Genomic DNA, 24,694 nt, shown 5'->3' with positions numbered 1-24,694 from the left:
GAGCATGGGGATCGAACCCATTGGTTTAATGCTTACTAAGTAAGCACTGTAACAAAAAAGCAAGCATCCATAACTGAGCTATACATCTTCTAGTGTGCCATTGTTTCCTTAAAGGTGTGACACAGTCTGATATTATATAGTCAGTTTGATCATTGGTGTAGCAACTCTCTTGGTGAGCTTTCTATTGCTGTGATATATAACCATGACCACAGCAACTGGAGTAGAAAGGGTTTACTTAACTTCTACTTCCATATATTTTACAGACCATCACCAGAAGAAAGCAGGGAAGGAATTGGGAGGCAGGGACTGAAGCAGAAGCTATGGAGGAGCTCTGCTTACTAGCTTGCTTCCCATGCATGTCTCAGCCTGCGTTCTTATAGCATCCAGGACCACCATACCAGAGGTGGTACTGCCATAGTGACCTGGGTCTTCCCATATCCATCAAAAACCAAGAAAACACACCATAGGCTTGCCCACAGGGCAATATTGTGAGGGCATTTTCTCCATTGAGAGTCTTTATTTGTTTAAATTGCTTCAGCTTGTGTCAAGTTGACATAAAACTTGCCAGCACAGTTATCCAAGTCTAGCTTTAGTTCCATATCCATGAAGCATAAGCTATAACATGGGAGAAATGGTCTCCTTTATCTGGACTACATGAAATGGCTGCTATCAGTGCTTGTAATTGATAGAAGACACAAAACAGAAATCATCTGTTAAATGACTTGAGAGTACACAAAGAAGATGAAGAAGGAAAATAGCTTCTATGTTTTTATAGCTTTCTCTGCTTTATGTAATACCTTACATAAAGCTTCATATACTTTTTATAGCTTATATACTTTTACAGACATCACTTTAGAAATAATGGTCAGTAGAGGAGGCAGATGACACCGTAAAGTTCAAGATCTTTATGTCCTGAATTGATTTCAAGGCTTTTAATCATTCCTCCTGAAGGAAATGTTGCTGACAAAGCATGCCATCCATAAAAGAAAATGCTCTGGGTAATTCCAAAGCTAGGGTTGCTCGGTTACTGCAGAGAAACAGTTTCAACCTGCGGGCAGAGCGAGTCTCAACAATTGAGGTGCTTATGTAGTGAAGATCACACTCTTCAATTGATTGCATGTCCAGTTTCCTGATGCAGTTTCGCTTATGTGGAGATTAAAAGTAATTAGCCATGGGCGCTTAAGAACTTCATCTTTCAAGTTTCAAATGGACATTTTGCATGTAATACTTTAAATATTGTCATTTTTAAAAATCAAATTCTGTCATAAAAACTCTAGAATTTTTTTTTTTTTTATTTAAAAGAGTGCTATGTCAAGGACTTATACGTGAGAAGCAGTTTTTTTTAACATGAAAAATTGCCTTTAATTTATGTGCTTTGCTAATAATTATCTGGCTGTGGGAATTTTCTCCATTAAAAGCTCATGACTGGAAGACAAATCAAGTGTGACCCCTGGAAAATTAACTCTGCTCAAATGCAAGAGAAATAGAACTTTATTTTGGGACTTTATAATCAGGAAGAATAAAAATTTGTCATGTAAAAACCATTATGATGTCTTTTTTTTCCTTTAAAACAGAAGCAAAAAGTCCAATCTGTAGTAAGATTATCTAAATATTCAAGATCAATAGCCCTGAAAATAAGGTTTCAAGGCTTAGGCAAGTAGAGTCAATTTGTGACTTAACTGCTGTCTATATTACCAGCAAATACAGTGGTATAAACTGCCAGATACTGCTCTTTAAATTTTCAGCCTTGTATACCTGATTAAACTAGGAGACACAGGAATTCCATTCATTTATATAGATGGAGAGTTTACCTATAAAACTTATAGCATAGCTCTTGCTGTGCAATAAGCAATCCACAAACACTAGCCATTGGTATATTTGCAGATGAGTCCTTTTCAATACCTCTGATAAAAGCAGCAATTCGTAGGAACACATGAATGAATGTTTTATCATGGTAATTTAATATTTATATAATACAACTGAAGTCATTTTAAACAAGAATGAATAAATGATTGGCTGTTCATACCTGGAAGATAGTGTATATATCTGTGTATGTGTATATGTATAGGCACAATGTTCTTAAAAAGAGTGGAAGCCAAATATTAATATTCTACCCTGACAATGGCACTTCCTTAACCCGAATGGCTGCTAGTTCTGGATTGTTGGTTCAAGCTAAGGCAGTGAGGCTCAAAGAAGACTCCCTGTGTTATCTCTATTTCATCTTATACTTCTTTTGGTTGGGATAATTTTATTTAATATGCACTTGTCCTAGTAAAGAATAGTTTATTCTATCTCTTTTATGAGGTCTCTAGATGTGACAATATATTAATTTCAAAGCAATTTCTGGTAAATTAAAGGTACAGGTTGCCTTTTCCAGTTCATTTCATGTCACTGGGTCAAGTTCATAAAGGAACACCTGCAGTTTCTAAGAAAAGGGCCAAACCGTTAATGAAGAAGATATCTTTTCATTTACAAACAGTAGTGTAACTGGTATTAGGCTGGAGAAGGCAAAGCATACCGAATCACACATGTACATCTAATTTTCATTGTTAAAAGTGTTTTTCTTTCTTTCTTTTTTTCTTTGTTTAAAGAAACATTTGCATCCTCACAGGGGACCCTGGGGTTTTACTGAAAGAAGAGCACAGTTCACTATAAATCATTATCAACTCTACATTGTAATTTAGCAGCAAACAGGTTAACGTGGGAGCAATACGGTAATAAAGGAATTTTATTGTTTGGAAAGAAATTACAATTTTTGACATAACAGTCTTTCTTCTCCCACCCTCCCCAACAAAGCATGGCAGGGAAATGTTTATTAATTAATTTGTAAAACATCTACTTCTTACTGGCCATTGCTACAGATAAGTTCTTTCTTCTTGTGAGGACATGTGGCAGATAGATTCACTTGCTGTTTCTACTCTGAGACTTTGCAAACCTTCTGCAAGTGTCCTGAAGGAGGCCACAGTTCAGTGGCATCAATGGTCAGACATCAAGGTCAGCCAACAGAACAACATATACTTATCCCGAGATAACAAAATAACATCCTATGTTAGTACTATTGCCAAAAAAATCCTGATTTTTTTTTAAAGTTTGAAAATGTACAAAAATATCAGGATAATTATAAATTAATATATATTAAAGCATCAAGAAACAGTCCAAAATGATGATCTAAATCGTTAAGTAAAATGTACTTTAATACAATAAATATTCCTCATTGAAAATGAATACTGTATAGGGATATTTAGAACTCATAGAAACAAAAATTCATATTATTACTAATTTTTATTTATCAATAATCTATTGGTTCTTTATCATCTCCTTTGTCATTTATATTACAAAAAATTTAATACTGGAAACTGGTAGCTAAACACCTTCGTGTGCTGTTTCTGCCTATGCGCTGTCATTGCCAAAGACAATAAAATACATCACAGCACTCCACACCCATTTCTTTCGGAATGAAACCCAGATGTCAGGACACTTTAGATCTTGCACAAAATATATCTCATCCCTTGGACCTATCTACAGATTCTAGATTCCCATTCATCTACCTCTCAGTCTCACTCACACACTTGTGCTCGATGTGTCCTTGGGAACTGATGTGAAGGGGGTCACGGGTTTGACGCTCTAGGCAAGCGCATATGAGCGTACAGTCCCATGTCAGGCTCTTGTAGATGTGCTTCTGCTAGTATTGGCGTGTTCCAAAGATGGCTCCGTGTTGCAATGGTACCCACCGCTTCACTAATGCCTCCAAGTGTGGCTTTTCTCCACACTTCTCCAGTGTAGGGGGAGCTTTAGTACAAGCGTGGCTTTTATTATTATTTTTTTCCAAATGCAGACAAGTCTTTATTATCATAATAAAAATAAGTCTGTTCTGTATTTTACAATATATTTCAAATATTTCCATTATGAAGCATGAATTAGTCCAACATGGTCAAGAAGTGTACAACCTTCGCCGAAGCTAGAAGCTTCTAGAGACGCGCTTAGGAGGCACATCTCGCGCAGCCGCACTTCACCACTTTCTCAACCTCGTCCACAAATGAGGAGCCATCTGTGCATTCGAAAGAGTATTTCCGCCTCTTGCTTCTCAGAGGTCCACAGCACTGGCCTCCAGCGCACCCGCCTCTGCATTCCAAGCGAGATACTTTCTTAGTTGTTTGACAGGCAGCGTAACCCTGCTGCTTCTGGTAATAGTCCCTTATCCGTTCCCCTCGACAAGAAATTTCTAGAAAAGAAAAACAAGAGCATAGGAGCATTTTTAAGGATAGACACTGTAAGTTTGGTAGAGTAACTGAAAGTCGAGACCTCCATTCGGTGGTTGTTGTCCTTTCTTCCAGTTTGTAGCTGCTATTTTTATTGTGATGCTTGTGGCCCATATTATGGGCTGATGGCATGACCTTGAAAAATGTATCTTTGAGGCCCCTATTTCCACCAGAGTGAATGCTCTATATGTAGACAATAAATACAACATGTTTGTTCTGACAAGAAAATTGGATTCCTAAATCTTTTCCTTTATTACCAAAAAGGAGAAATAATACACATCTCCTGGTTTTTACAGGACTAACAGCTGGTTTTGTTTACCATGGGGAGCAGTTTCAGAGAGAATGCAATTTAATTTATTAGACCTGGAATTTAATATTATCCAATATGTTACTTAATACAAGTAACATTCCACTAACTTCATAAATTAGGCTAGCATGAAGTAGTTCAAAAAAGAGACATCTGTTAAAAGCTTCCGCAGGCACGTTCATCTTATTTGCCTGATGCACCAGAGTCTGTGCCAGCTGGAGGCCAGGCAAGCTCTGATCTTGAAAACAAAGCAGGGAGAGGTGGCCTGAAAACTCACACTGTTCCTATCCCTCTCACCTGCATAATGTACTGTGATAAATCAGTCCATTGTAAGACCATAGACGATTTGGTACTCAAACAAGAGCAGATTTACCATCCCCATAGTCTCTCTGTGCCCAAAGTTAGATTAAAAATTCATGTGGGTCAAGGGACCAGAGCAGAGGGTTAAGGTGAGTTGGGTAGCTGTTCTCTGAAGAAGGGTAAAGGAGACATTCCAGAGCAAATCGAGTTGTGATAAGATGTCTGATGGCCATGGGAAACCTTATGGTGGGGAATGTAGTGCCTTGCACACCCGTTTTTGCATAACACTTGAAAATCAGCAATAGTAGCAACCATCCACACAAAGCCCATGTTTCCTTGCTCGATAAGCCGGTCCCTCTGCTCTGTGCAGAAGAGCAGGTGCCTAACTTACCTCTATCACAGCTGTCCCCGGTGAATCCACTGTTGCATTCACAATAGGGCTGGCCCACTCCAGAAAGCCTGCACTTCCCATGCTTGCACTTGATCATCTGGCAGGGGTTAAAGAGATCTTCTTCTTCATCACAGAGGACACCGCCATGGCCCTCCAGGCACTTGCAACTATAGGAGAAGGCATTGATGGGCAGGCAGGTCCCATGCACACATCTTCAGGCAAGGAGAAACAGAGGGGATGTCAGAAGGGATGGTGGTTAAGCAAACACATGTCTGAATACAGAGAACAGAATACTACTAATGTGTTGATTTCTCCTCCACCTCCCATCCCGCCCGACTCCTGCCTTCTTCCCTTAGATGATATTTGGAGAAGTTAGCATGTGCACTCAGTACCAAGCAACTGGAACTCACTTGTTTCCGAGGCAGGGATCATTGGTTCTCTGGTCACAGAGGGGCCCCATCCACCCTTCCTCACATTCACAGGTGAAGCCTGATTGGCTGCTGGGCTGGCACATGCCATGGGCACATACTTTCTTGTGGCATGGTTCACAGCCAGGCAGAATTCCGGTTTGCATAGGCATTTTCCGGAAGTCCTGCAGCTCACTGTTAATGTAAAGGTTCCGGATACAGCCATGGAAGCTGGTGCCATTTTGCCCAGGGGCCTGGCGCAGGGATGCCACGTTATTTTTCCCAGGCATGCCTAGAAAGAAACAGCATGTCAGTTAAGAAACTGGATGTGCTCCTCAGTGACGTGCTACTGAGAAATATGACGATTCATCAGCCCATCTCTATTAAATTGGGATATATGTGCTCAGATGAGGTAGAGAAGACTTGGGCATCTTGCTGTGATACAGTAGGTTATTCTAACTTTCAACTAAAATAAACCTAGTTTATTGGTGGTCAGTTTGTAATGTGTCAACTTGTTTCCAAGAAAATTTCAATATATATGCAATGTATAATCTTCAAGAAGGTCTACTCAAAGTAAAAGGTAGAGGCCAATGCTATCGTCCCCTTCCCTATGGGTCTATACCAGACACTGTGAACATTGGGAAGCCAAGGTTTATAATTCTCTGATTATTTCTTTCTCCAAATAAAGGGTAAATCCTAAAGAGCTTGAGTCAGAGGTTCCCACGTCACTCAAGTCAGCAGTTTCCTGACTGTGCAACCTGCTTAATGTTGGAGCCCAGGATCAGTCCACCAAGACTCCCAAAAGTGAGATCTGGGCCAGACAATAACCTAGTACATCCCTGCCAAATTCTAACTTAGCAATTAACTCGTCACCTTAAGTTCATTTTTGCTTCTTATCAGGATAGCACCTCATTCCTTCCATGTGTTTTTTTTTTCTTGCTATTTATATTGAAGGTTTCATGTTAGAAAATTAAAATAAAAAACAGAATAAGTTCAATCACAAACAGTATTTGTAATCTTGGGACATATGTATTCCAGAAGTGACTATTATCTGGTAACTGCTATTTTGGCAAAGCTGAGGAATCTTTCCATGGCTCGATCCAGACCCTAAAATAGCTCCCTGACAGCACTTTACACAGAGGACCTAATAGGACATTGGGTGAGGAGAAGGCGAGGCATTAGAAGCCTCTGTCCCAATGACTTACACCCCCTCCAGCTCCCCAGTGCTCAGGCTTCAACTGTGCTGGCTCTCTGAACTACTGCTTGGGCTTATAGGCTGAAGAGACTTCACTGGTTATAGGTTGGGCTTTGCTTTCTACAGGAGCATTGCCTTCCATGGTCCATGCTTAGTGCCGCCATTCACTTTCCTAGGCAAAGAGCCCTATTTGCATCTTAACAGGCTCCAAATCAGACAAGTAGGATACAAGGTCACTAGTATTTAAGTCAGGTTGACTGTTTCATGGATAAGCTTCATCATCAAGTTGACATGATTGAGAATGACTGTGGACCTGAGGGTTTTTTTTTTTCCTGTCACTTTTGTAAAATACCCCAACGAAAGGAAGTCATGGAAGAAAGGGTGATTCCAACCTCCAATTCAAGAGTGGTCATCTTGGCAACAAAGTTAAGAGCACAGCAGGTTGAAGTAGCTGGTCACATCAAATGCACAATCAGAAAGCTGAGAGGGAGGAAAGCTAGCGCTCAGCCCACTTTATCCATTTTCCTGACTGTTTTATTTCGAGTTCTGGATTCCCACCCAGGGAATAGCGCCACTCTTATTATGATGGGTCTTCCCACATCAATTAATGTATCAATATAATTCCTCACACTCATGCTCAAAGGCTAAATAATCCTTCACAGGCAAACACACCTCAGGGTATACTCAGAATGTTTTAACACATCAAGAAAGACATATCATGAATGTGGGTGTTCCAGAACCCTGGGCTAAAGGCATCCCTCTGCTTTCTGACCGATACAATGTGAGCAGTTGACTCAGGCCTTCACCACTTCCCTTTCAAGATAGACTGTACTTTCAAACCATGAGATAGAATTGACCCTTCCTCCCTCAGGGTCGTTTGTTTATCTGTTTATTATCACTGCAATGAGAAAAGTTACTAACAGAGTATATCCTGGCCAGTCACTTTCCTGCTCTGGGTCTTAGATGCCTTATCTCTTACCGTGAGAAGATAGATCAGACTAGCTGCCTATCAGTTTCTCAAGTCCTATCAAAAATGTATGTTAAAAGAACAATTTCCTGTGTACTGGTCACATGTGGAAGAAAAGTGTAGAATTCTAAATGCCAACATGCGACACAGGTGATTCTGATGCAGAGTCCCCTTGGTCACTCTAGAAGAGATACCAAATTGTTTGTCTTTAATTTTAAAGTTTTTATCAGTAAAGGCATTTATTTGGCATATGTCTGGCCTTGGAGAATGACTTAATACTACAAGATCAAGGCACACAATTGTCCATTTCTAGTGGAATAGCAGAGACAGGAAATTCTTTCCTGTGGAGTAGGCCTAAGTCTTTCTAAACCATGTTCATCCATCACAAACTCGTGGAATTTGTGAAAAGAAATGACCTTCCTTTTGGGTCATTTCTTAAAACAGTTAAGAACAAACTTCTTCCAAAGCAATTTCAATGGCTCATTTTTGTTGGAGGTACAATGCTTACATGAGCACACATTGAGACTAAATCGAGATTGGCAAAGTTCCTCAGCAGTGAGAAGCAATGAGTGGTCTTGTGTCATTTAGTCCCAAAGCTTACAACTACAGAGGGTGCAGTTTTGATGGTAAAAACATGCATAAAACAACATAGCTACATACCATGCACAGACTCAAGTTTCAATAGCACATAAAATCAAGACCTTTTCTTGATTAATTTTTGGACCTAGGAATTGACCCAAACACCTACTTACATACCAACCGCATGCTCTAGCCTGAATTATCCCTCTAACCAAGAACTATTCTGGGTCAGACCTTTATATGTTTGGTTCAAGGGCTAGTTTTTAGCTGATAAACAGAAGCAGATCTGTATTTTTTTTCCTTTAAAACACCAGTTTACTGCACAGCCGAAGATGTCCTGGAATCATAATTACCATTGCTTTAGCCTCCTGAGTGAGTTCAGATGAATATTCCCTTGCCATATATGGTAATCCATGATTTTGCTTTTTATGACTTTCATGAACTTTAGTTGGAAGTAAATTAATCCACCAATCACTCAGTAAATAACTTAGTGAGTGATTTTTTTAAAGTCTTTACAGTGTGTTTTAAAATGAGTGTAATGTGTAGAATATCATTAAAATCTTTTGCCCAAAAGTGATATTATTTTTGTACAATATGCCTAGACAACTATATTTGTGTCTTCCTTCCCTCTGACAGTTAAGCAATAAGTGTTCTGGTTGAATTGTTATATGGAAAACCAGGACAATTTTTCTGGTTTGCGTTACATACAAACAATATGATGAATAGTCAATAATGCAGGAGTACATGTAGCTACATGACCAGTTTGCATTTTTCCAGAGAATGCTTCTGCAATGAACCAAGGTCTAGGATGTCTAGTACAGTCCTCCTTGGGACAGCTCTGGTTTTAACTAGACTTAACCTTGTTTCCCTTTTGTTGACTCAGTTCCTTTTGCCTCTGCCATGTGACAGTCTGGCTGTGGTCTTAAGGGCTCCTTGTATTTTAAAATCTCAACCACCCCAGAGACCACAATCTGGGAAGGAAGGAACTGGGCTCAGTGTATTCTCTGGGAGTTATGGCTGAGGCCGAGAGGGTTTCCCATAGAGTTGACTATTCAGAGGTGCTTCGGGATTCTTCCAAAACCTCTAGCCTCAGAAGGCTTAGCGCTTTTGATTTGAGAGTTTAAGTGTTTTTCCCTTTTAAAAATAATGTTCCATCTTAAGCGATTTCATCTGGATTTTTAAACTGAGTACCATATTGTAAAAAGGTCTTAAAAGATTGATTGAAATATTTTCAAATAAAAGTACCATAAATGCAAGTCAAGGACAAACTTGGAAGTAAAGAACAACCACATTGCTTAAGCCATTTTGTTTTCTGATCTTTGTTAAAAAGTTAAATGGCAATGTAGGTAGCTTTGGAGTAGACACACCTAGAGTTAGACAACATGCCTACTACAGTTTAGGTTTCCATACTTTTCCCAAGCTCTATAAACTTTTAAGGCTGTCCCTTTGGGACTGTGAAATAGAGAAACTAATGTTTACTTTCTAGTTTTACTTCAATTTTCTCTGAAGATGAAGGGTTAGGCTGCTAAAACAGTGTCATATAAATAAAAACTATTGGAAACAAAGGAAGCACTATGTTAGTTATATAGAATGCTTAACAAATACAACTCATCCCTTTATGCCATTGTTAACACTCAGGGCTGGTTTTACACACTACGAGGCAGTTCTGTTAACTGGATACTAGATGAAAATAAAAGCTTAAACCAGAGCCAACCTCAGAATGTAGAGGGAAGGTGGTGTGGAGAGCCCCTAGCAAATTAGCAACTGGGAAAGAGAAGGCTTAAGAGGGACACTTCATGTAAATTGGGCTAGCTCTTAGAGAAGACCATGCATTTATATGATAGGCAGCACAGGCCGGTCTTGCTTTTGTGGTTGTTGTCTTGCTGGTTTTCAATTTTTAAAGACGCAGAAGAAAAACAAAACAAAACAAAACAAAACAAAACAAAACAAAACAAAACAAAACAAACACAAAAGTCCCAAGGGTGGATGAGTGGGCATCTGCGAGGACTGGGAAGTGAGGGTGCAGGGAATTTATGATGTGAAATTTCCCAATAAAGAATAAAAATATCGACAACGAGAGGCCACAGATTTAGCTGGAAATCTACACAGGTAGCTAGGAAAGGGTGAATTTAGAAGAGGTAGAAGGAGGGATGGACGCAGTCAGAACACATGGTGTTGAAGTTTCCAAAGATCTAATTACAAAAGAGTCTCCTAATCCTCATACTTGTGATTCCCGTGAAGCAACAAGGTGGCCGTTTTGCTAGGTATAGTCAATCTGCAATAATTTAATTCTAAGGAGTCATCAGTGATTGGGATATGAGCCTGCATGCTTCATGTTTTCCGGCTAGCGGGAACATTTACTTTTTAGCATTGTGACATTAATCATACATGAACTTGGGTCTCAGGCTACAATAGATGTCATAAGCATTTGTAGATTTGGACCAGAAATATCAGTGTGGCAAATTTGGGCTGAGCTAATATAGTTTGCCTCCTTAAGGGAACTGGGTTGCAGACTCTTCCCTACTTTGCATCATACTTGATTAATCATTGTGCATGTGTGTGTGTACACACATGTACATGTGTGTGTGTGTGTGTGTGTGTTCAGGTGCATGAACACACACACACGCATTGTGTGTGTGGAGAGGCTAGAAAACAACTTCTAGTGTCCTTTTTGAGGATAGGTGCACTTTTTCTTTTGAAACACGTTCTCTTATTGACCTAGATCTCATAGAGTACACTAGGTAGACAAAGAGATCCCCAGGGATCAGTGGCTCCAGGGATGTACTTGCAAACATCTTCAGCACTGCGATTGTACGAATACCACAATGCCTGCCATTTTACATGGGTTCTGGGTATTTATCTCAGGTTCTTGAATATTTTATACACTGAGCTTATTGAGCTATTTCTTCAGTCTTATCATTTTCCAACTTTATCTATAACCACTTTTCTTGCTTCTGTTGGAAGATAGATATACAATTAATGACACTACATAAAAATTACCTAGCTGGCATGGCAATAGATCAAGAACTATTGTCCTTCACTGACCTGATGATACAGTGAATTAGACCCAACACCAGGATGATAAAATAACCCCTGAACAGACACTACCATCTCTTTCTGTTTTATGCTTGTTGGCCAATTACAGTGACAGGTCAGTGTCAAGGAACATGGCATGAGGCACCAGTAACTTCAGATCTGATCTACAATGAGAAGCACAGACTTGGAAGACCACTGGATTTGGAAGGAAGTTCACCTCCTACATAGAGTGGAGAGTCGAAATTCAGAGTAGATTGTTTTGACAAATTGGTGATGACTTTAGGGCTTCCTCCATCCACAGAGAGGGAAAGACTGGAATCCAGGGTCAGTAGCTCCACAATGTGGAAGTTTCCATCATTGATTGTCTCCACACTGCATTGGGAGGAGAAAGAAAAAAGAAGCAACTTGACTCGAAACATAGTTAAAATAGAAACATCAATAAATCCAGCTTCAGAAAAGATATTCATAGCAGAGATAAAGGAAATTGACTTTTAAAGGGTATTCTGAAGGAGATACAATTAATTTTAATTTCTCAGGATCTGGATACAAAATAAAACTGTTCTCCCACAGAGAGATCTGGAAATGAGCACACTCATTACCCAGCCACACTGACTCCGTTTATGGTGATCACAAATGATAACTTATGTGTTTTATTTTCACAGGACATAAAAGTTCTACTTAAGAAGAGACAGTCTATAACTCCAGACGGTATGAAAAAGAAGCCTTCACCTCCTCCAGAGGCTCTACAGGATTGGGGCTTCTGCAGTGGGCTACAGTGTGTTAATACCAATCACAGACAAGCATGCAGACAAACCAACTTGACAAATTGAAAATATACTTTCATTTCTTGTGTATTTTTTGAGGGATGCCTCTTGAGCCAAATTACTGTGAAGAAATCTTTGTTCAATCATGAGCTGGAATTAATAGTTCAATAAAATGTTTAACATAGAAACATGACAGTGCTTTTCTCATTTATTTTTTAAAATAATTTTTGAGATTGTAATATAATGACATCATTTCTTTCTTCCCTTTTTACCCTCCAACTTCTCATGTATACTGCTTTGCTCTTTGAGATTTGTGACACACACACAAAACACACACACACACACACACACACACACACACACACACACACAAGTTATCATGTTTTCCATCTAAAAATCTTTGAGAGGATTCAAATTCATAGCATGTTTAGAAGCAGAAATATTTTCTTCATTTACATTTCAAATGCTATCTCAAAAGTCCCCCACACCCTCCCCCTACCCCACCCTGCTCCCCAACCTACCCACTCCCACTTCCTGGCCCTGGCATTCCCCTGTACTGGGGCATATAATCTTTGCAAGACCAAGGGCCTCTCCTCCCAATGATGGCCGACTAGTCATCTGCTACATATGCAACTAGAGACATGAGCTCAGGGGGTACTGGTTAGTTCATATTATTGTTCCTCCTATAGGATTACAGACCCCTTCAGCTCCTTGGGTACATTCTCTAACTCCTCCAATGGGAGCCCTGTGTTCCATCCAATAGATGACTGTGAGCATCCACTTCTGTGTTTGCAAGGCACTGGCATAGCCTCACAAGAGAAGGTTATATTATAGGGGACTTTCGGGATAGCATTTGAAATGTAAATGAAGAAAATATCTAATACAAATTTTGCTTAAAATTAAAAAAAAACAAATGACTAGTGTGTTTGAAAATGGATAATAATCAAAATATGCAGTAGAGTGAGAAGACATCAATGGAAATAATATATCTCCTCTTTATACATTTTTGGAAGATCAAAGATGGACAGAAATGATGAGGGGAAAAGTGAAAGGGTGAAGCAGATCACTGTATTAAAAAAAAGAAATATTAAGGAATCGATGTTAATAGACAATGAAGATTGAGACATAGAAGATGTTTGGTGCAATTTGTTAAGAGATGCCATACGATTTTTACTTGTGTTTACACTATAATTAGCTTTGGTATTGCACTGGGCTAAAAAGTTAGCAGGATATACGCTCACTGTTGTGGTAGGAACACTCTCATAATCCAGTACATAGACAAAAGATGTCATAACAGAAGCTGTGTTAAAAAAAATGAACATTAAAGACCTACCATACTGAAAAACACTTTAAAATGATTGACAAAATGGTCGAGACATGGACATATGTAGGGGTGTTATAGAGACATTATTTGTCAATATGAATGCATAACACTGGGTACAAAAATGATTTTTCAATTTTCTGACACTAATATTTAAATTTTGCAAGGAAGTCAAGCCTGGAAACTAACAGAAAATGCATTAATATTTCTGCATGTTTTCACCACGGAATCTAATTATACTCCACTGTTTGATGACCAAAACCAAAAAAGTTTTGATTTGAGGATTGTTTAAATGTTCTGCAGAAATACGAAGATGTTTTAAATTCTTGGTTCAGTGGTTATAATTCCCATGTCTGTGGCTGTGGGGACTGCTCCACGAGCAAAATGCCTGCCGGGCAAGTGTAATGATGTGAATTCAAACCCCCAGTACTTACATAAGAACTAGGTAGTATAAGCACGCCCCTGTAACCCCAGTGCTGAAGGAATGAACACAGTCGGGTCTTTAGAGCATGCTGGCTGAAAAGCCTAGCTGAACCAGTGAGCTATGGACAGGTCATTGAGAGATTCAGAGAGAAATGCCAAAAGATACTTGGCTTTGACCTTTAGCTTACATAAACACAGAGGCACACACATGAGTACACATTTGCAAACACCATCCCTTCTCTCTGTCTCTCTCTGTCTCTCTGTCTGTATCTCTCTCTGTCTCTCTCTCTCTCTCTCTCTCTCTCTCTCTCTCTCTCACACACACACACACACACTCACGCACACACACACACCACATAAAAATGAGTTCCCATATTCAGAGACCTTGGATATCTTGTCTTATATATCATTTAAGAAATAAACATATGGGTTGAAAGATAGACAAATAGGTAAAAATACTTGCTTCCCAAGTCCGATGACCTGAATTTTATCCCCAGAAACTGAGAGCTCACTCATGTAAGTTTCTCTCTAACCTCCTGCTGGGGCACACATGCACACACTATGTGTGCATATGTGCACACAGAGACACACTCACAGTAAATAAAGTAAATATAAGCTAGATATGCCAATTAATATTTTTCTTTTACACTTTTAATTATCTCAACATTTAGCAACATTAAAATCAACAAAGGGGATACTTTACCTCCAAAATCAAGTCTCACAGTATAATGTGTTTAAATGTGAACGTCTTCCACCATGCATTTTGGACACAGGACCCAGAGGTTCTAAGGCCTATTAACTGCAGCAACAACTAGCATGCCACTATTACCCTAAGGGTGCAATAGGGGCATATGTATCTCTAATTGTACTTCAGGTCCTTCCAACAAGAGGAAAATAATTCCTGGTACTGGAAACGTAGCAAAGTACCCAGGACTAGTGACAGCCCTGATCTAAGAGGAGAATTTACAATTACCACTTTCCTATAGCAGCATGATCCCTAAGTACATTCTAAATATTTATCCTTATCCACTTTCACACCTTATCCAAAAAATATCTCTTTGTAACAGGTAGGCCATTATAGAAAGCTACAACTCATCAAAAGGCAAAGAACATGTCATGTTCTCCTGCCCAGCAACAACTGATCCATCTATAACACTCTACCTAAGACTCAGAGAACACTGACTAGGAGAGGGCAGAGATATTATAAGCTAGGGGAACAGTTTGTGACGGTTTTCCTAGATATGATAGTAAAGAAAGATACAGGAGCCTAGCATGGCTACTCTCCAAAAAGCACAACAAGCAGCTGAAAGAGTCAGATGCAGATATTAACACGCAAGCAATGGGCAGAAGCCAGGGACTACTGTGGTTGAATTAGGGAAAAGCTAGAAGCTGGGGAGGAGGGCTAGCCCCATAGGAAGACCAGCAGTTTCAACTAAACTGGACTCCTGAAATCTCTCAGACACTGAGCCACCAACCAAGTACTATACACCAGCTGATATGAGGCCCAACATATATACTGTACAGAACTATCTGGTCTGGTCTCAGTGACAGAAGTGGCACCAAACCCTCTAGAGACCTGAGGCCCAAGGGAGTGGAAAGTCTGGTGGAGTGGATGTGTATGTGTGTGATGGGGACATCCTCTTGGAGATGGGGGAGGAGGTATGGGATAAGGAACAGCAAAAGGGCTGACCAGGAGGGATATAATGATTGGACTGTAAAAAAGATGAAATAATAATAATAATAAAAATAAAATATAAATAGATAAAATAATTTAATAAAATACCTGTAAAATATTAATTACAACAATTTTAAATACTGTAAAAAAATGCTACACTCATGAAATCTAAACAACATGGTGCCTCTAAGGACTATGATCTAAACAAGGACTATGTCAATAGATATGCTAACATGAAAGGGGGAAATCTCACAAAGCCACAACTCTATACAAAGAACTGTAGGCAGCTAAAGAATGGTGAGAGCAGGAGATAAAACCTTGCCCAGGGAAGAACTTCAAAGTTGGTTATACAGTACCAAGTGGTCAGTCTGAAATAACAAGAAACATTTTCCACTCTGAGTATGTTGTACTTACCTTTTTATGAGTGAAAAAAATATATCAGCAATTAAAGAAATAGAGAACATGAATTTGAAAGAGAGCAAGGAACTACTCCTACATCATTATGAGAGATGTTGGAGGTAGGAAAGGGAAGGGAGGCAATGATGACATATCGTCTATTAATCCTTTGTAGAGACTTACTTTGCATATATGACTGTTTTTCCTACATGCAAATTTGTGCATGCAAGTGCTCTTAATGCATTAGAGGTCAGAAGAAGGCATTCAGAGCTCCCAGAGGTTAAGTTCCCAACCAAAGAGCACACATGGGTTGATCCATGGCTCCAGCAGAGGACTGGCTTGTCTGCCCTCAGTGGCAAAGACTGCCCTTAATCTCGTAGAAACTTGATGTGCCAGGGAAGGGGGATGCTAGTGGGGTAAGGCAGGAGTGGTGGGCAGCACCCTCTCAGAAGCAAAGGGGGAGGGGATGGGATAAAGAACTTGTAGCGGGGGGACCAGGAAGGGGGGAAAGCATTTAGAATATAAATAAATAATTAAAAACTGTTTAATACGTTATTTTATTAAAAATTTTATAATTTAATTTATGAAAACACATTGGTTCTCTCTGGTGATTGCTATAAATATCCCCCCTCACAGACAATTTTGTTTCAAGAAGGGATTCTTTTACAAGCATGCATAGCACAACCAAGTTAAATATGGGATATTGATCTCATCATCACAATCAGCAACAGCACCATTGAAATAAACTAGTCTCAAATCTTAAGGGAAAAAATGAATTTAGCTCATTTTATAATGTTGATTGAAAGATAATGCTAAAAAGATCAATAAAAATATAACTTCCTTGAGATATAGCTTATTTAGGCTACCAAAAGTTAACAACTGAAGTATTAAAGTATAGATAAACACAACAAAGTAGACATATTTAGCCAAGGTCATATCCAACTGATACAACCCCCAAGATCATATGCAACTTGAGGTGGTTTTTAAATGGATGTTCTATAAACATTGGCCTTAATTAGATTATAAATATTAATAGGGAAGCACTTTTTTTTTCTTTTCAAAATTTCAAAGAAAAGGCCCACACTGAGGACTGGGCACTTGGTCACAAATTGATTTTAGACAATCAATGCAGACATGTCATTACTAATGATAGGTTTTGGTGCAGTAAAATTGAGTGGCTGGAGACCTTTAACGTTTTATGCTTCTTGATGCGGTGTGCCAGCTGGGACGCCAGGGAGAGTCCATTTCATCAGCAACTCAATCTGCTTACTTTCCAATCAGGGTTTTCCCCCCGTTTTATTTGTTTTTAAGTTTTACATCTTTAATGCAATCTAAATTGTAAGCTCCTTTTAAAGTAAGGCTCATATATTATTTATTTCTGTATACGTTCAAAGATTCACATGAATATCTGATTGTAGATGTTCAATAAACAGAAGTTATGTGAACATAAATAAGATATATTTAAGGTAGCAGGAATTGTTAGTTATAGCACCTGGTGATAGCCAGAACTCATGGGTTCCTGGTATATTTACAGACAGCTTCTCAAAGATACGTTTTATTAAGAAACCTGGAACATTCAGGGTCAGCATTAAGGATAATGCTGAAAGGTCTAGCTTGCTTATCTTGTGTAACTTCTATTGAAATGTGCAGCCTAGGGCAGCTGTAGTATTTTCTTCTTCATTAGAGAAATATAAATAATAAGGACAACAATTATTTGACATAACCAGTGAAGTACTGTTTGCAAACATTACACACATCCTATCAGTTCTCTGAAGATGCATAAGAGCTGAACACCTCATTTTCAAAGGTGGCACAAGTGCCCCGTGGCTAAGCAGACCTGAGAACAGATGCCTGCCTTGAGTGTCCGCACCTCTGATCATCATGCATCACTTTTAAAATGAAAATTACTTTACCTACAATAAGCTTGTAATTAAGCATCCACGAGAACCTGCTCTCATCAGCTCTTCAAAACACCTCAAGGATAGTTACATTTTTAAGTGAATTTGTATGAGGATTCTACAATTTGGTACATCTAATAAAAATGACTGAATTGCAAAAAAAAAAAAAAAAGCAATTTCACAATGAAGGCCTGGGGGTTACACAAATGCATATTAAGTATGTCTTTTGCAAATTGGGTCTGGATCCTATTTTCAAATTATGAGTGAGAATCATATTAAGATTTTTTTCTCTCACAAAATGGTATAAATGTTTAATCTGATAAAAGCCTGATAAAAATAATCACCAAAGAGAATTCTATTTATGTAATTTTACAGTGAAGAGAATACTGATATGGACCTTTTAAAAGGTTTACAAAATTAATGATCTCATTGTCTTTGTTTGTTAGGGGGGTATTGTATCCCAGGACCAAAAGAGACGATGTCTGGCTGGAAAATAGTCAACATTTAAGTTAACATTTCATGCTGTCTTTTCTAGTATGCGATGCACTGTGGCTGATTTTTTAAGAATGTTGTAGCTATATATTCTTTTACAGTTGAAGCCTGATGGACAACCAACACTTGAACTGTAAAGGCTAGCTGAGTTGTCATTGATTTGGCCATCCATCACAGTCACCTCCCTCCGGGCCCAGGTGCAATGCTCAGTACCCTCTGGGGTCATGATAAGGATTGAAAAACCTCATTCTACCACTCCCTGAGGGGACGCTACCATTGAGGACTCACAAAAGTAGCCATTGAGCCACCTAACTTTGCCCCATTCAAATGGGAACATACATTTTATTTATTACCATTAATATATAATTTAGGTTCACTCCCCTCTTCTATTACCTGAGTATTATTTAAATTTCTGCACTTAAGTCGGTTATAAGAAAACCATGCATTTTTCCAACTGTGTGGATTACTATATGAAAACAGTTTTAAAATTTGAAGCTAATAAGAAAACTGGAACTCCTTTCTTTGTGTACTCATCAGCACATATTTACAATAACATTTTTATATTCGCACAATCTACCAGTTTGAAAATACTGCAACAGTTTAATAAGGATAAAAATTCTTGTTCTGTTTTCTCTTTTTTTCTCCCTCTCCCCCCTGCCCCTCTCTCTCTTTTGGTGATAATTGGCTTCAGTTGTTTTACTTAAGAAATTTAAATATCTTGTACAATGGAACAGGAATCTAGGAGCCTATAAGAACAGCTTGTCATCTCAGGTTGATATTGTTATGCTGGGCACAACTCATCCATAGAGATGAGGATAATAACAACGTACTCTCTAAAAAATTCATTTCTGCCTGTCCTTTTAAACTAAAGGGAGCAGAAAGCCAAGTGGCATTAAACAGTATTTACTCCATGTGTTAGAGTTTTTAAGAACATGCTCTTCTAGTTTAGTTTTCCATATAAATGTATTTTGATCAATGGTTTGAAGCAGATTTATCTGAATAAAATACATTGAAATAGACATAATGAAACTGTACTCTGTGAGGCAGTGCTCTCAGTAGCATCTTGACTCACTGCTTTCTAGAGATGAGGTCAATTCATAGTCTTCCAGCAGTACCAGGTACTGGGCCCTATCCTCTGTCCTGTCTAGCATTGAGGCATTTGCATGTATCTTTCCAAAGTTCTATGACTGCATGGGATAAAAATAATGGTTCTAGTCCTTACTAGATGAGATGGAGAAATTCAGAGAGCTGTAACAACTGGCCCAAAGTTATAGTGCCCATGCTGACGCCTTCCCAGACAGCACGTGAGAATGGCTGCATGTTTATCTTAAAAAGAATGCAAACTATCTGTCTGTCTCCAAAGGAGACTATCTTTACTGTTCCATTGTGCAGAGGCTCTTCTTTTCCTCCATCTCTATTTCTGTTTTTCTGCCTTTCTCCCTCTTCTCTCTTTCCTTTTCCCCTTCTGTCTCTTCTACTTCACTATCTTATGCAAGCAGATAATGCAGACAGTGTAAATCCAAGGAAACCTAGCAGATGGCAGCAGAAAATGCCATGGAGCCATAAAGGTCTCCCTTTATGGTGTACGGTCCTGTACACCAGCATGGTAGATCACTCTGATTGGCTAATTTTCACAGTGCTCCCGAAGAAGCTACCTCGTTTTGTGTATGTTGTTAATACTTATTGGAAGAAAGAAGTGTATACTTTTCATTAAGAATTTGGTTAAAAAAATCCTTTATGTTTATGTTAGTATCAGTTAAGATACTAACACTAAAAACATATTGTTTTGATAAGCAGCAAATTAGCATTGTGTTTGAGAACTATAATGCACTTTTAACCTGTGAATAGTGTTGAATATAGTATTATGATTATGCTTTTATTCATTCCCCCACCCCTTCATGGCATTATTATTGAGTTGTTCTATATGCCATTCTCTAAAATAAAAAGGCAGACATGTTTCCAGAACCTGCATTTGATCATTTGTTACATAGCTCACCTCATCTGTTGTTGCAGATCAGAACCCTATAGATTGTGGGGTGTTAGCAAATGTTTAACAAACGGTCATTAGGAAGAATGAACCTGTATTTGTAGAACTTGATGATTGCTGTGATGGAAACAATGTGAACATGGTTGATATCAAATCAGATCCAGCCTGATAATGTGTCTTAGGCATGGGAAGGGATGCATGTCATGAACTTGAAAAAACAGCTTAAAGGATTCTACTTGTACAAGTTATTCTTCAAGTCTACTCCATACAACATATCAGTGCCCGGGGGTTTGTGAGACGTGCAAAATTTCAGACACTGGATTCCCCCCAACCCCCAATCAGAATGGAATGGAGGGTCCTAACCTCTTCCACTACTGGTTGTATTCGAGATGCTGGGAATCTACACATATATTTAAAAAAAACTGGCCACAGTCTTCTGTGATGATGTAAGAAATAAGATGATAAAAGGATTACTTTATTTTTATTAAAAAAATTACTATACCTTTGTTTCATCAACACCCATAAAGGTAATAAATGTCCCATTTTTTAAAAAAAACTTTAGTTTTTATTTTTATAAATTATGTCTATGTGTCTCTGTGGGTATGTGTTCATGTGTATAGATATCTGCAGAGGTCATGGCCACTAGAGACCTGGCGCTAGCTGTACAGTGGTTCTGTTTTCCTAGTGTGGGGGCAGGCAGCCTTCTGGCGGAGCAGCAGAGTTCCTATTCGCTGAGCTATGTCTAGCTCTCATAATTTGTAAATAGTAGTTGATGAACTTTACAAAATTGCTATTTTCCTAGCAAAATGACCTTTGTTCCATCTAGAAAAAAATGGCATTTTTTTTATTACAAACAATATTCTATTCATCTAGATCACAAAAAAGAAAACTTTGAAGTGAACCTTATCCATCTAGGTCTGACCTGTGAAGTCCTTCTGCTTCTGCTAATTCATTTGTCACAATAACTGATATGTGATTTTAAGTGAATTTTAAATGAATTTAAGTGAATAAATGAATTTCTTAAACTAACAAATAATCCTACAGGAACAATACACATATATGTGATTGTTTTTCTCTAATAAAAGTAAAACCCATTTTAATCCAAATTAAGAAATCAATCAAATGATAAAGTGGACTTGATGTAAAAATTTAATTTCCAAATGCAATTTCCTCAGAGCATTAAGCAATACATAATGTAGAAAATGTCCCTCAGAAGCATAAAATTTATATACCATAAATTATGGCAAGGAAACCAAACCAAACAAGAGCAGTTATCTAAAATAAGGATATTTTCATTATGTCCTTTAAAGCGACAGTGTGTACTTTTCATACTGTTATATAGAGCTGAATGGAAATACGATGTGAAAATTCAATGTAACTAAATATTTTGTAAGTACTGCACAGGAGCTGATTGATGTGGTGCTACTGATGGATTTCTACTTAAGTACGGCAGAAATAGCACCTTTCACTCCTAACTTCTAGAAAGGAAGCAACAACCACGAAGCCTATGCCATTTTCTGTCCTTTGAAGATAAGCCAGAAAACTAGAGCCATGTTAAACTGCAAAGTGAATGTGGAAGGTAACATGATTAAAAATAAACCCTCCCTACCCCGGGTGCCAAGAAACCAGCCTGTGAATAAAGAACACGAGGGAAACATCTTTGTACTGAAGTAACGTTTTCTTTCTAAAAGTCAGTTTGGGAAATTGTGAATCTATGATGCCAGTAGCTATTATTATTTACTGATTTATAGTAATTGTCTGGATATTTTGTTTCTTTGTTACTTCTCAGCATAATCTCACAAGACAGCAGTATTATTTATCATCGTCTGCATGCTTAGACCGGACAGGTGATGAAAGGTGCCGGACGCAATTTTTGGAGCACATTTTCCTATCACTTCAGCATGCTACGAGAGCTGAAGACATCCAAATGGTTCACGACTCAAAATAATGTGCCGTGGAATTTGGACAGGAATCCTTCTTCCACCCAACCTCTCTTTTTATGTCCATATTTACTTTATGTAAATGCCTGGAACACAAATATCTCTTTCTTAACTCTTTTATGACATCATTCATGCTTCAATTTTTAATTTTTTTAGAGTAGGGCCTCTCTCTTATGCAGCCTTGACTGTCCCGGAACTCCATATGTAGATCAGGCTGGCCTTGAATGCACAGAGATCGTCCTGCCTCTACTCCCCAAACACTGGGGTTAAAGGCCTGTGCCACCACATCTGACCTCCACTTTTTTTTTAATTGAATATTATACCTTGATAATCTCTCAATGTCTTGCTAAGATTTTCTCATTTTTTCTTCCCTGACTTTATACCTTTAGGTCTTTAGAATATTAATAATTTTCTTAATATTCAACTATTATAATTTAATATATTATAATACATGAACATTAGCTTAATTGTTGCCTGTCTTTTTAAACTATGAAATACTGTAATAGCTTGACAAAATTGCATGTTTTAACTTGAAATACAAGAATTAAATAGAACCTGTTGTCAAGACCAAGTAACATGTCTCTATTACATAATTTTGTAATAGAAACATGAACTTTTAGTTTTAAATGGAGAGTGTGCAACATAATTTTATTTTTATAACTGTAATAGGACATGTTCTATTTTTCATTGAGGTAAAAAAAATGGCATTGAACATAGAATCAAACATAAAAAGCCCTTTCCAGTAAGTCTTCATTTGGGAAAAATCATGTGGGTTCTTCCAACTTATCTAGAAATATTTTGGCATATTTTATGTGAATGTTAGCATTAATTTGCCAACCCAAAAATCTTTATTATGGTTTGGAATGGTTCTATAGTGCACCATTGTCATCAAGAACACAAAAAACAAAAAAAGTAAAACGAAATGGACCGCAAATTTATGAAATCTTTTTATGGGCTGAAACACTATATACTTTAAAGCCTAATGATACAAAATGTTGGCTGTAACTCATCAACAATTGGAGATGAAATAACCATTGTATTCCACTTGAAAAGAAATAATTATATGTCTGTTTTCGTGCTGTAAATAGACCCAAGTGGCCTAGCTCACCACCAGAAGGACTGAGCAAATTCTACTTATGGTTGCAACTGGCATCTACATTCCCTGAACTGATTTAAGGAGCCAATGAGCTATGAAGGCTTTGAAACACATTTCCATATTCACATACAACACCCATAAGATTGAGAACACTTTTGATACTTTATATATCATAATCAACATCTAATCACACGTGGCCAGGTGTGTGTAGCCTGCAGATGTGTTTTGTTCTCAACAATGGCATTATATTATAAATGTGAATCAAGTTGGGCATGGTGGCATCAGCACACAGGGCACAGAGGCTGGTGGATCTCTGAATTGGAACGCAGCCTGGCCTACAGAGTGAACTTCAAGACAGATAGGACTAAACAGGAAAATCCTGTCTTGAAACAATAACATCAACATAAATATGAATCAGTACGTGAAGAAGACAAAAATTCACACTGAGTAAACAAATGCACAATAAACTGTGAACCATATCTCTATCTGGAAGCATCCAAGGGGAGACAGAGGTTTATTTTACTTTCCTCCATTGCAACCTTTGTATTGCATTGCCTACACCAAGACTATTTGTCATGGAGGAACATATACTTAACAAGGTGGGGCTTTTTAAGCAATGAAAGAGTGAGAGCATAGTCTTTCCTGACAGTTGACTTGCTTAATTCATTTAAGTTAACGTGCCTGGAAAAATTATGCGTGTAAGTAATCTCTGCTGCATGATCGGGGATTATTGGTACTAAGGGTATTATAAAGCTGACTGCAATAGCTTGACCATGCCATTAAATTCATTCATAAAATATATAACCTCCAATGAAACAATATTGAAAGGCAGGGGGTAGGGAAGCTACAAGGTAATCAGACCATGAGGGCTCTGCCCTCACGGGAATTGTCTGGCTCTTTGGGGTGAGGGTTAGGTAGCATGAGTGGGTCCCCAATGAAGGAAGAGTGGCCCCCTTCATCCCCTTATCTCTAGCATGTGTTCCTTCCTCCCTTTCCTTCAACCATAGAATGATTCTTCTAAAAAGAAGAACTTCTTTGCAAGGGGTGGGTGTTCTAATCCTAGATTTTCTAGCTTAAAATATATAAAACATAAATCTCTGATTTTTATATGACTTGGTCTCAACTATCCTGCTTTAGCCTTTCATAAATAACTAGGCAACCTGCTATCACCAAATTGTCCCCATCCTTTTCCACCATACAATTGTAGAAGAGAAACAGTTCTTCATTGAATAAGTTTTTTCACCTTTACCAGTAATTGAGA

General features: G+C 38.3%; 1 protein-coding gene across 8 annotated transcripts in view; it reads right to left on the bottom strand.

Annotated features, from left to right (window-relative positions):
- Nucleotides 1-486: 486 nt before the first annotated feature.
- The window catches only part of Slit2 (slit guidance ligand 2), a 326,445-nt gene continuing 302,237 nt past the window's right edge, over nt 487-24,694 (bottom strand). For 4 of the 8 annotated variants that reach the window (NR_111900.2, NM_001291227.2, NM_001291228.2 and 1 more), the window contains 4 exons: nt 11,659-11,813; nt 5,668-5,956; nt 5,258-5,469; nt 487-4,222 (listed from right to left, as the gene is read on the bottom strand). Coding sequence is in view for 7 of the 8 variants with exons in the window: in NM_001291227.2 (NP_001278156.1) it covers nt 3,981-4,222; nt 5,258-5,469; nt 5,668-5,956; nt 11,659-11,813 (898 nt within the window). In the remaining variant the exon portion in view is untranslated. The remainder of the gene's footprint in view (nt 4,223-5,257; nt 5,470-5,667; nt 5,957-11,658; nt 11,814-24,694) is intronic. The other 4 variants (XM_006503815.4, XM_006503814.4, XM_006503813.4 and 1 more) reach the window with 1 other exon arrangement.

The sequence above is a fragment of the Mus musculus genome, chromosome 5 (assembly GCF_000001635.26).
Source record: "Mus musculus strain C57BL/6J chromosome 5, GRCm38.p6 C57BL/6J".
NCBI classification, from domain to species: domain Eukaryota; kingdom Metazoa; phylum Chordata; class Mammalia; order Rodentia; family Muridae; genus Mus; species Mus musculus.
The sequence above is the reverse complement of the archived record's forward strand: the minus strand, read 5'-3'. Positions and strand labels throughout refer to the sequence as shown.